This window comes from Macaca thibetana, chromosome 1 (genome assembly GCF_024542745.1).
Source record: "Macaca thibetana thibetana isolate TM-01 chromosome 1, ASM2454274v1, whole genome shotgun sequence".
Taxonomy (NCBI): domain Eukaryota; kingdom Metazoa; phylum Chordata; class Mammalia; order Primates; family Cercopithecidae; genus Macaca; species Macaca thibetana.
Genome location: NC_065578.1, coordinates 24,036,093 through 24,049,377, shown reverse-complemented (window position 1 = coordinate 24,049,377; position 13,285 = coordinate 24,036,093). Strand labels below are relative to the sequence as shown.

The window sequence follows — 13,285 nt, the reverse complement described above, 5'->3', positions numbered from 1 at the left end:
CCACTAGTACCTCAGCAGCTCCAGCCCGCAGGGGAGCAGATCCCCCGGACCCTCCCCAAGCTCTTCTCCAAAGCAGGAACCACTTGGCATCGACAGCTGTCCTTTGTCCCAGTGGAGAGAGAACAGGACATGCATAAATGCAATTGTGAAAGCAATTTTTCTCAGACAGGAACATATAAGACAATTCCTTGGCATTCAAATTATTATAATGAGCCGAGTTCCACTTCAAAGGGGGCTAATGTAATAAGAGGAAGAGCTGGGGCTCTAAGGAATTCTAATTAGATTTCTTTCCATACCCGCCTTGTGTATTTTTCTGAAGAGCAGCCAGGGCCGCTAGACTGTGTTGTGTTTGGGTCCAGTGTGAAGAAACTGGGAGGCCAAGCCTAGCCAGGGAAGGCCATCCATCTGCCTTGAGGCTGACAGCCCAGCGGGAGCGGGGCCTGGCCACTATGAAAGTCAGCAGGATTCAGGGCAGCGGGGATGGGGAGGGGTGTTGGGGAGGGGGCTTGGGGTTGCAGAGGGTTTCCTGTGCCAGTCTGGGGACATGGTGGGTGGGGTGGGCTAGGAGACGGAGGTCTGCAGCCAAAATGCCTGCATTTGAATCCCAGCCCTTCCCTTTCCTAGCTGTGTACCTGGCATTACCTCTCCGCACCTCCTCAGTTTCTTAATCTGTGAAATGGGGCTAAGGATAGGACCCATTCCATCAGGGACTTGGGAACATTATGTGTGCTGGGCACACACAGTGGCTAGAATAACACCTGGCACAGAGAACTGTTGTTATTACTCTCTAAAATAAGGAAACTAAAAGATGGGAAGGGCTTCCCAAGGTCAGGACTGATTTAATTTTGCAGGAACCCCTTGGACTCAGAAGTCAGGTTGGAGGAAATACCTGGGAAAGGATCCATCTCTTCCATGGTGACAAGGCCAAAGAGACTTCAGCTCCAATCCTGGCTTTGTCACTTATTAGCTGTGTGACGTTGGACAAATTGCTTTACCTCTCTGAGCTTCTGTGTCTTCATCTATAAAGGAATGATAATGATAATAAACTCAAACAAACGAAATGTTGCATGGGGCCTGGCTCATAGTGGGGACTTAACAAATGTTATCAAAATCAGTCATTCTATAAAGCAAATATTTCCACGTATTTACACCTCTGGAGTTTGCATGTGTCTTGTGATTAGTGGTGTCTTACAGTTGTTGTTGCCTGGGCAGACATGAAAAGCTTTCATATGAACACTTGCAGAATGGGAGGGAGTGGCTTGGTAGAAAATCCGAGGGGAAATTAGTAACAAAATGGTTGGGGGAGGGATGTGGGAAAATGATGACTCTGACATGTTTAGCCATGTTGCCCACACAGGAGTCAAAAGTGAGCCAATGGATCGCTTAAGCCCTGGAGTTCAAGACCAGCCTGGGCAACTTGGCAAGATCCCATCTCTATTATTAAAAAATAAACAAACAAACAAACAAAAATCCCCACAAACAAAAAACAAACCCCTCAAACCAAAAAAACACAAAAGTGAGCCAGTGCCACACGATGACAAAGCTGGAGTAAGAGCCCAGCACTCCTTGCTTTAACTTCTTTCATGGAATCATTTAGAAAATGCCACATCACCAGGGCTCTTGAAGGTAAGAGGACACTATTGTGTGGGAAAACATGAACTCTAATGACTCTAAGTTGAAAGGAATTCAGAAGAGCCTGGCTTTGAATATGAAGCAATTTTAGGGAGATGGTAACAAATCTGGGTGCTTTATTTCATTTTGTGTATATGCAAGAGGGATAGATGAAAACCCACGTCTAAGTTAAAAAAGCTTTCTCTAAGCATGTAATCAAAATTCTAAGTGGTGAGAAAGCATTGAGTCATAGTTTATTTTGCAATGTTTTCCATTCTGAGTGGTGCATAAATTCATGGTGTGTTTTATGATCAATGTTGTCTTAGATCTGATGACTTTTGATCCTATTTTTCATCTTCTCACACAAACCTCTCTACGTTGGGACCAGGAGGATGTTGGCCCCACCTATTCTGAGCATGTCCTGAGCCTGGCACTGCACTCTACATTTTACATGGTATTTCACTTATTCCTCCTGTCTTAGTCCATTTGGGTTGCTATAAAGAAATACCTGAGACTGGGTAATTTACAAAGAAAAGAGGTTTATTTGGCTCACAATTCTGCAGGCTGTACAAGAAGCATGGCTCCAGCGTTTGCTTCTGGTGAGGACCTCAGGAGCTTCTAATCATGGCAGAAGGGGAAGGGGAGATAGAGTGTCCCATAATGAGAGAGGAAGGGAGCAAAAGAGAAAGGGGAGAAAGGTGCCAGGCTCTTTCTAACAATCAGTTTTCCTGTGAACTAGTAGAGCAAAAATTCACTCATTCTGCAGGATAGCACGAAGCCATTCATGAGGGATCCATCCCCATGACCCAAACCCCTCCTACTAGGTCCCATCTCCAACATGGGGGGTCAAATTTCAACATGAGATGTGGAGGACAAACATCCAAACTATATCACCTCTCAGTGAGCCCATAAATAATTTTCCTCTTCATTTTGCAGATGAACTGGGGGCTCACACAGGAAATGACTAGCCTAAGAGGGCGGAGCTAGAACTGGATCCTGGATTGGAATACAGTGAGCATGTGGCTCCATCCTGAGCGTGGAGGTAAGAGGTATGGTGTTCCTCCAGAAGTTTCCCTTCTGCTTTGTGCAGTGCTACCACCCGAGAATCCCCTGTGTCCTGTGTAAGACCTCTCGGATTCAGAGTCAAGGCCAACATCACCAAGACGCAAAGTCTGGAGTCATCATTTATCATGTAATACATAATTACCATTTATTGGGTGCTCAGGAAGCAGGTCAGTGAGAGAAGCAGAATTGAATTAGGTGCCAAGAGATATGGGTTCTAATTCCAGTGACATCATTCACTAGCTGTGTGGCTTTGGCCAAGTCACTTAACTTCTCTGGGCCTTTGGTCATCTGTAAAGTGAATAGATCACAATGGGATGTTGGTAGGGTCCCTTCCAATTGTAACAAATCGGTCTTTTATGTAGGTCTTAGGGGCTGGGAAAACTTGATAATGGATTTAGTCCATTTGGAATCAGGCAGGAGCTCTGGAAGCCTCTGATGGACACGGGGAAGCAACTGGCCTTCAGATGTAGGGTCAATGCAGGATGGATGGAGAACACAAACACACACTTCTTGCACGCGGGGACACCAGGATCTAGAGCCTCCTAAAAATCTACTCCTGTCCTGGGAGGGATGTTGGGCCCCCTGGTGATGTTTGTACAGAAAAAGTTCTGTGGGCAGCCTGGGCCTAGGAACATTTTCGATAAAACAGCACTTGAACCACGTTCTTTATGTTTCACCTCATGCCAATCCTGTGCAGGATTGGAGGTGCATTAGGGCTGGAAGGGGTTCAGGCGGCTCCTATCGGCTCTCATTGGTTTGCGGAGGAGGAAGCAGTTATGTAACTGCAGCAGCTGTGTCTTTCTTCCCTTCCCAAGTCAACTGTAGAATTTTGGGGAGAAGGGACCTGGAGCCCTCACTGGGCTGAACAAAAAGTCGAAGAAGTCTCGGCTGCTGCAGGTAGCCTTGCCATGCCTGAGACAACTAGAACCATTAATACACACAGTTATTGGGGGCTTCCAACGTGCCAGGCGCTGGGCCAGGTGCAAATGCATTTTCTCTGTCCACATTGTGGCCCTGCAATGACAGCTGTTTTACTTGACGTGAGTCCTTGGCAAGCATCATTTCATCTGGTGCAGAGGTGGCACATATGGCAGATGGGCTGAGCCTAGGACTTGTGCCCTTAGAGAACATGGGTTCACATCTTGGCTTTGCTGCTTTCTCATAACCTTCTGAAGTACTTAACCTATTTAAGCCTCAGTTTTCTCATCTGTAAAGTGGAGATAATCATAGTGTCCTAGGGTATTAAAAAGGTTAAATAACACACATGATGTGCTATGCACAGCTTCTGGCATATGTAGCAGGTGTTCAATCAATACTAGTAATTTTCTGTGTTGAAAGTAACCTGCCTGCAATCTGAAAAGTTAGGCATTACATCTCTGTTGCAGAGATGAGAAAACAGAGCCCCAGAGAGGTAAAATGAATTGTCTAAGGTCACACAGCGAGTAGGTGTCTAGGCTAGAATTCAAAGCCAGGACTGCCTGACACCAATTGCCTGTTACCCTTTACTCAGTGTTCTGCTGCCTCCTCGGGGACCAGAGCTGCTCTCCTCCTCATGTGTCCAGTCCTCGGGGGAGAGCCTTCTACGGCGCTGTCCCCAGAGATCTCAGACAGATAATGGGAGACAGTGTTGCCAAGTGGTTATGGTGTGGGATCTGGAGTCCACCTTCCAGCCTGATAATCCCTTTGGGCAAGTGACTTGACCTCTCTGGGTCTCTGTTTCCATATAGGTAAAAGGAGGATGATAATGATAATACTGAGGATCGAATGAATGAATGAAGAAATGTCAAGTGTTTGGTGTCAGCCCTCCCTGTGTGTCAAGAACTCAGAGCTGGATTTCCCCAAGTGTAACACTTGTTGGGGTTACCGTGATCACTGTGGGGTAGACATTCCTGTCTCCCCTCTGGGTACCCCAGAGCCAGAGAGCAGCCCAGCAGGGACTTCAGGGGCACCGGGATTTGCAGACAGTTGCATAGCCGTTGTCCTCCATTTCCCTGGCCGGGGCAGGGGTCCAGTGGGGCTGGCCGGCAGCCCCTGCTGCCAGGATCTGGTTGGAGTTTCATGAGTAGGAAAGGCTGGACCCTGGTACCTACACACCTCCAGGAGGGAGTGTGGCTCCCAATGCCCATCTGGGCACATTGCATTACAGGGTTCCTTTCCACAGGCTCAATCCTCAGATGCCTCAGCCCTCCCCGAGCCCTGACCACAAGCCAAACAGTGCTGGGCCACAGTATGAGGGTTGTCCAGTGACTCCATCCTCCAGGGACCAAGAGGCGGTGAATTTCCGAGCTGGGACAGAACCCAGAGTGACTGGAGCAGGCCAGCCCCTCACCTCATATACTTGGAGCCTGGAGACATCAGGCAGCAAATGAGAAGCATTTTGAGGCTCTCTATTTTCTTTTTAAATTAATTAATTAGTTAATCAATTTTTTTAATTAAAATTTTTTTCTTACCTCTGGTTCACGTTCTCCTGACTGATTCCTGCAACATATGAACATGCCTCTCCTCCAAGAAAATTCAGAGAATCCAGGTTAGCAAAAAGAATAAAATAAAAGTCTTCCATAAACTTACAATCTGACGATAATGTCTTTTAATGTTTTTTCCTTCCCGTCTTTTTTCTATGAGCAGATATGCATATAGGCTTTAAAAACATACCTTGAAAATAGAAGCATTCTCTGTGTGAAGTGCTTAGAATATTACCTAGTACATAGTGAGTACTCAATAAGCCTTTACTGTTAGTACTATTATTTCTATTTTATAGCCTGATTTTTCTCTCTTAAATGGAATTTCAGCTCCATGAGAATTAGAACCTTGTATGCCTCATTAACCTCTGTTATTCTAGCGCTTAGCACATAATAGGTGCTCAATAAACATTTTTAAATAGATGAAAGAATAGACATTTTTCTCTCTCATTAGATTTGCATCTGTAATATTTAATGACAACATAATAATGCATTGCTGAATTTGTTTTTAAACTTGGCTGATAATTGTTTGAAAAAACCACGCCCAAGCTCCTAACTCTTGATGTCAGTCAATCCCCTCATCCCAGGCCTCATCCCCACCTTAACGAGATGAAGGCTGCTGGGTTCCCCAGAGCTTTGGGGACCCAGCATCGCTTCAGAGAAGCCAGAAACCAGCCTGTGGGCTGCCAGCGCCCTCTTTGGCTCACAGAAACCACTAATCATCGACTTAAATCGTCTAGGTAGCGCGCAGACGAGTAAAACCCCAACTCCTGCATTTTTGATGAAGTTGACATTAGACAAACGCTCACAGCTTGCTTGGTCAGACCCAGCAGCGAGGGTCTGAATCAATAATGAAACACTGGGAGGAATAAAGCATTAAACAGGGCATTCTGCAAGGCAAGCAGCTTGGGGGTCAAGTCAGGGAACCCAGGATGGTCCCCGGCCAGTAGTCCCTTCTGCCTGGCTGCCAGGCAGGGAGATGGCTGGGCATGCAGCTTGTCCTCCATTCCTACAAGTCTGGTAGGTAGTGTGACTTCTTGGGAAAACCTCTAGGCCTAGGCTAGAAGCCCAGAAACATGGAAATAGTATTAACTTTGTGGCCTTAGGTTATTTTGTGTCTGTCTGTTTCAATTGGGAAAATATATCCTTGAACCAGGACACCACGGTTCTTCCCAGCTGAGAGATTCGGTGCATTCATCTTGAACTTGGGAATACATACGGTCCGGACATAAAGTCTGTTAAATGTCGCAAATGAAGAGGACCCAGGACAGCCGCCATAGTTCCTTTCTTTATGCTGGAGAGAACAACCTCCTTCTGCCTGTTCTGAGGTTCTTGGCCTTGGGGACATTGAGAAAAGACTTCATTAGGTCTCTGTTCCATCCAGAGGATGTCTGAAGATAATTCTCTGTAGAGAAAAGGACTCCAAGCTCCAGATTTCACCTTTCACCTTAGATCACATCTTTGGGTGCTCTAAGACCCTCAAGTTCGGAACAGAAATCTGTCCAGTCCCCAAAGACAAGAGGCTGGAAATAGGGAGGAAAGGGGACCCAATGGGAACGAGTAAACTGTGGATTGAGCTGCCAGGTAGGAGTCTCTGCGTTTGCTCTTAGACATCTTACCTTTGCCTGCTCATTTGCGTTCTACAACGTCAGTACTCAAAGCCTGGTCTATGGACCAGTGACACTGGCCATGTCTGGGAGTTTGTTAGAAGTGCAGCATCTCAGTGCCCACCCCCACATCTACTGACGCAGGATCTGCAATTTCACATTCAAGCTGGGGGAGCTCTGCTCCAGAGAGTCCCACCCACTGGGGACGGGGTAGAGGTACGTTGCTGTGCACAGAGCTGTTGCAGAGAGTGGTGCTACAGTTTCGCATCTTTCAGCTCGTTCAGGAGTCCCTGGCCTCACGGTGATGGTTTCACTTCATGGGAGGGGACACTTTTGAAATGCCTTTTCTCTGAGATGGTTTATTTGTGCTTATTTTTGAAACCAGATTGCGTCAAGGGACATACAGAGTTTCTGTCTGTTAGTTTAATGGCATTTCAGAGGACTTCCCCACTCTTTTGGTTGTGAGAGTAAAAATAATACATTCAACAATGACTCAGAGCCTGCTAAGGGCCAGATCTGGGCTTGGGGAGGGGATCCCCGGCCGGGATATGATACAATCTCAGGAACACCATGAGGACACAATCCATAGCCAGGCAAATCCCCACACAAGGCCTCTAACTACAGAAAGGGACTCCTTAGACATTGGATTTACCTCTCTTACTCTAATAAACAGAAGCTCTTAATCATAGAGGAATTGCCTAGAGAATTTATTCAAAATGTATTTGCCGGCCAGGCGTGGTGGCTCACGCCTTGTAATTCTAGCACTTTGGGAGGCCGAGGTGGGTGGATCACTTGAGATCAGGAGTTCGAAACCAGCCTGGCCAACATGGTGAAACCCTGTCTCTACTAAAAGTACAAAAAAATTAGCCAGGTGTGGTGGCAGGTGACTGTAATCCCAGCTATTCAGGAGACTGAGGCAGAATTGCTTGAACCCAGGAGGCAGAGGTTGCAGCAAGCTGAGATCTCGCCACTGCACTCCAACCTGGGCAATATAGCAAGACTCTGTCTCAAAAAAAATGTATTTGCCTGGGTCATCTCCCAGAGCATCTGATTCAGTCAAACTAAATAAGAAGGAGCTTCCACGGTGATTTTGATTCTCAACTTTGACCCATTAAGAATTAGTGCTTTCCATTTATTTATGATTTTAAATTAAATTAAATTAGTAATTATTATTTTTTTGAGATGGAGTCTCACTCTGTCACCAGGCTGGAGTGCAATGGTGCAATCTTGGCTCACTGCAACCTCTGTCTCCTTCCTGGGTTCAAGAGATTCTCCTGCCTCAGCCTCCAAGTAGCTGGGATTACAGGCATGCACCACTATGCCTGGCTAATTTTCTATTTTTAGTAGAGACACGGTTTCACCATGTTGGTCAGGTTGGTCTTGAACTCCCGACCTCAGGTGACCCATCCACCTCAGCCTCCCAAAGTGCTGGGATTATAAGCATGAGCCACTGCGCCTGGGCTTATTTTTTATTTTTTTGAGACAGAGTCTTGCTCTGTCGCCCAGGCTGGAGTGCAGTGGCATGATCTCGGCTCACTGTAACCTCTGCTTCCTGATTTCAAGCAATTCTCTTGTCTCAGCCTCCCAAACAGATGGGATTACAGGCATGCACCACCACATCCATCTAATTTTTTTGGATTTTTAGTAGAGATGGGGTTTTACCATGTTGGCCGGGCTAGTCTTAAACTCCTGGCCTCAAGTGATCTGCCTGCATTGGCCTCCCAAAATGCTGGGACTACAGGCACGAGCTAGCGCACCTGGCCAGAGTTCCTGCTTTGTAATGTAGTCCAGTTATTTCTTGCCTTTAGGAGCTGAAATAGACTTGTCTGCCATGATCAAAGGATCATGTCATTCCCTGTGGCAGAGACTGCTTGCTGTGCACCAAAGTTCACTCTCCTCCCCTTCATGGGCATATAGCCTGACCACAAGTCCCAGCCTCCCTTGGGGCTGAGAGTGGTCATGTGACCTTGTTCTTACTAATAGAACGTGACTCATATCTCTCTGGGCTAAGCCTTGAGAAAGTGGCGGGGTCTTCTCTGTGAGCTCTGCCCATTCCCCCAAGCTGAGACCTCAACCATGAGGGTGATAACACGTTCCCAAGGGATGTCGGAGCCACCAGATGGAAGAAACCTGAATCTCTGAATCTCCACATGGAGTCGAGATGCCTGCCAACTGTAAACATTCACCTTGGATATGAACGAGAGCAGGAATATGCTTGCTTTTTTTGCTCTTAAAGGCACTGCATTTTAGGGTCTTCTCATATTATAGCAGCTTATTTTACCCCAACTAATATGGCACCAACAGTTCCACTCACTTTCTCCTAATACATTTTACCTCAAAGTTCAGAATTCAAGACTTAGCTTTATGCCACTGCACTAAGGCTCTTATATGAGAGTAGAGCTTTTGCTTAGTGTATCCTAATTCTCAGGATGGAATCAGGGTTCTAGTTTAGTTTTTTTATTAAGCAGTTCTGTTGTAAGGACTGACATTTCATGGCTTTTATTCTTCCTTAAAGATCTTTCAAAGAAAAAAGTGAAATCATAGGTTATTTTTAAATAGAAAAATATTACTTTATCTTGCAATTACCACATGGGCCCATTGGACACCTTCTTAAATCTAAGATATATTATAGGATTGTATGATCTCGTTTTTCCTATCTCTTGAAAATTTTTGCCATTTCCTCAGCCTAGAAATTATTTCATCATCACTTATTAACTATTCTAAGCTATGCTGAAAAGACTAAAATAATAATAAAATGGAATGATGATGGAATTGCCTAGGAGGATGATGGAAAAATAATATAAATCGCCACTGTAGTATCACCCTACAGTTTTCTTTCTTCTTCTTTTTTTTTTTTGTCTTTTTGAGACAAGGTCTCATTCTGTCACCCAGGCTGGAGTGTGGTGGCATGATCACAGCTTGCTGCCGCCTCGACCTCCTGGGCTCAGGCGATCCTCCTGCTTCAGCCTTTTGGGTAGCTTGGCCTACAGGCGCATACCACCATGGCCAGCTAATTTTTTTATTATTTGTATAGATGGGGTCTCACTGTGTTGTCCAGGCTGGTCTTGAACTCCTGAGCTCAAGTAATCTGCCCACCTTGGCCTCTCAAAGTTCTGGAATTACAGATGTGAGCCACCATGCCCAACCCAGTCTACAGTTTTCTTATTGTGTTGTCTTCAACAAAATTATAAGCCATTAACAATTTCAAAAAGTTCTTCAAGTGACCATGAACCACACCATCCAAACCTGCTTCACTCCCGCCAACACCAGCTGCCCCCCAAACTATCAGATGCTCAAGGAGGAGCATGAGGTGGCTGTGCTGGGGGCACCCCACAACCCTGCTCCCCTGAGGTCCACCATGATCCACATCCACAGCGAGACCTCCGTGCCCGACCATGTCCTCTGGTCCCTGTTCAACACCCTCTTCATGAACTATTGCTGCCTGGGCTTCATAGCAGTTACCTACTCCATGAAGTCTAGGGACGGGAAGATGGTTGGCAACCCAACTGGGGACCAGGCCTATGCCTCGACTGCCAAGCGCCTGAACGTCTGGACCCTGGTTCTGGGCATCCTCCTGAGCATTCTGCTCATCGTCAACCCAGTGTTGATCTTCCAAGTCTATAGATAGAACAGGAGGTGGCATCCAGGCCAGGAGCTCTGCCCACAACCTGTCGCCCACACATTCCACCTTCCATTCCTCGACCTGCCCCCCTGAGCCGAGTCCTGTATCAGCCCTTTATCCTCACACACTTTTCTACAATGGCATTCGATAAAGTGCACATGTTTCTGCTTAAAAAAATTCTTTAAGTATTGCACTTTGAGTTTGCAAGTGCAAGAAGGAAAATCAGAAATGATGAGAAGATAGAATCCAGTAGAGATGCACTTTGAATCTGAAATCTGTATTTCTGGTCCATGCATAGCATTTGATGAGAATTTAGGTATATTCAGAGACTGTTGTCCATTTAAAGTATGTACCTTCCAAACCAGGAAAATAGGAAATAAAAATTTAGGTTTGTTATGTTTAAATTCCTTTAAAAATATATAATAAAGTTGTTCTTCACTCCCCCTTTATTTGTATTTTTGTAAGTTTTTTTTAAAAAAAAGATTTAAAATATTTAAGCGTGTTCCATATTATGAGGTCAGGATATCGAGACCATCCTGGCTAACACGGTGAAACCCCATCTCTACTAAAAATACAAAAATTAGCCAGGTATGGTGGCAGACACCTGTAGTCCCAGCTACTTGGGAGGCTAAGGCAGGAGAATGGCGTGAACCTGGGAGGCAGAGCTTGCATTGAGCCGAGATTGCACCACTGCACTCCAGCCTGGGCGACAGAGCGAGACTCTGTCTCAAAAAAAAAAAAAAAAAAAAAAAAAAAAGAGTGTTCCATTAGTCCTAGATGGTAAATGATAGCGGGTCTTTTCCCTTATATACTGAAGATTAAAACAATCTGGCCAGGTGCAGTGGCTCATGCTTGTAATCCCAGCACTTTGGGAGGCCAAGGCAGGGGGATCACCTTAACTCAAGAGTTCGAGACCAGCCTGGCCAACATGGTGAAACCCTGTCTCTACTAAAAGTATGAAAATTAGCCAGGTGTGGTGGCATGCACCTGTAGTCCCAGCTACTTGGGAGGCTGAGGCAGGAGAAATTGCTTGAACCCAGGAGTCAGAGGCTGCAGTAAGTACCTTAAGTACCCTGGAAAGACATATAAGCCCTACAAAGATTTGCAAACCTGCCACATTGGTGAAGTTTGTGGGGATATAGTGGTCTGGGGAGTGCTAGTACATTTCCTCTAAAGTAAAGGACAAGTTCTTGTACCTTACACATCTTACTGCTAAGAAATAGACACAATGCCTGGTGGGTCCCTTTGGAGTTTGGAGGCAGCTTTTAGCACACTTGCTAATACTGCTCTGACTCATTCCTTAGATGATTTAGAAGGCTGCCAGTTCTGAGTGGGCAGAGAGCAAGAGAGGGTTCTGCAGTGTGTCCAGACTGCAGTGTGAGTGGGGCCTGCTTATCCACAGGGATGAGGGCTCCTGATATTTTAAAGGGCCCTCAAAAAGATTTTAATGTATTTTAAAATCAAAAGATAAATGAATAATAATGAGTCCATCCTAGATTATGTTCATTTTTATACCACCAATGGAGTCACAAAATAGAATTTTAATTTTTTTTTTTTCTTTGAGATGGAGTCTCACTATGTCATCCAGGCTGGAGTGCAGTGGTGCCATCTCAGCTCACTGCAACCTCCGACTCCTGGGTTCAAGCCATTCTCCTGTTCAGCCTTCCGAGTAGCTGGGATTACAAGTGTGCACCACCACACCTGGCTAATTTTTGTATTTTTAGTAGAGATGGGGTTTCACCATGTTGGCCAGGCTGGTCTCGAACTCCTGACCTCAGGTGATCCACCTACCTTGGCCTCCCAAAGTGCTGGGATTACAGGCGTGAGCTACTGCACCTGGCCTTAAATTTTTTTTTTAGATGAAAGATGAGGCCTGCCAAGGCAGGAATGCCTAGTGTCCATGAAAGTCATAATGCAGCCCTAGGTACAAGCTGCTGTGCCCCTTCAACCATATGATCCAGCCGATCTGAAAGTGTCAGAAGTGTCACAGCTATATCAGCACACCATGTAGAGCATCTTGTGAGAGCCACAGGGAGGGTCAGAGTGCAGCTCCCTAGAGTTCTGTACCAAGGCCAGGCCCTCTCTGGCAGAGAGGACTCTCCATTGGAAAAGCAGCTCCTGGCATGACACTGGACCACAGTAGATACGGAGTACACCATGGGATGCAGGTGACCACGTGGCAGAGCTGCCTGTCCGTTGTGAGCTGTGTATTGTCAGAGCTTCCAGATAAAAATGCTAGTTATAATGCTTCGAGTTATATGATGGAAATGGTTTATTTGAGGTTGGGTCCAAGCAGGTTCAGGAGGCACAAATAAATTTCATGAACAGATAGCAGGGCAGAACCCATGTAGCTACTTTTTCCAAACTGACACCTCTCTCTTTTTTTTTTTTTTTCAATAGAGATGGGTCTCACTATGTTGTTTGTTGTTGTTGTTGTTTCTTTGTTTTGTTTTTCCGAGACAGAGTCTCGCTCTGTCACCCAGGCTGGAGTGCAGTGGCATGATCTCGGGTCACTGCAACCTCCGTCTCCTGGGTTCAAGCGATTCTCCTGCCTCAGCCTCCCGAGTAGCTGGGATTACAGGTGTGCACCACCATGCTAATTTTTGTATTTTTAGTTGAGACAGGGTTTTGCCATGTTGGCCAGGCTGGTCTCAAACTCCTCACCTCAGGTGATCTGCCCACCTAAGCCTCCCAAAGTGCTGGGATTACAAGTGTGACCCGCCGTGCCCAGCCAGGGTCTCACTATGTTGCCCAGGCTGGTCTCAAACTCCTGGGCTCAAGAGATCCTCCCGCCTCAGCCTCTTGAGTAGCTGGGACCACAGGTGTATGCCACCACGCCCAGCTAATTATTAGTATTATTAGTTTTTGTAGAGACGAGGTATTGTTATGTTGCCCAGGCTGGTCTTGAACTTCTGGCTGAA

At 46.0% G+C, this 13,285-nt stretch overlaps 2 protein-coding genes across 2 annotated transcripts in view; one reads left to right on the top strand and one right to left on the bottom strand.

The window, feature by feature from the left end:
* The window catches only part of LDLRAP1 (low density lipoprotein receptor adaptor protein 1), a 552,589-nt gene that overhangs the window by 370,879 nt on the left and 168,425 nt on the right, over positions 1-13,285 (bottom strand). The window lies entirely within an intron of this gene.
* LOC126956535 (interferon-induced transmembrane protein 3-like) lies at positions 9,969-10,370 on the top strand. Its single transcript, XM_050793565.1, has one exon. The coding sequence runs from the start codon at positions 9,969-9,971 to the stop codon at positions 10,368-10,370; it is 402 nt and encodes a 133-aa protein (XP_050649522.1).

Coding starts and splice junctions, on each gene's coding strand:
- LOC126956535 (XM_050793565.1), top strand. CDS start 9,969: ATGAACCACACCATCCAAACCTGCTTCACTCCCGCCAACACCAGCTGC.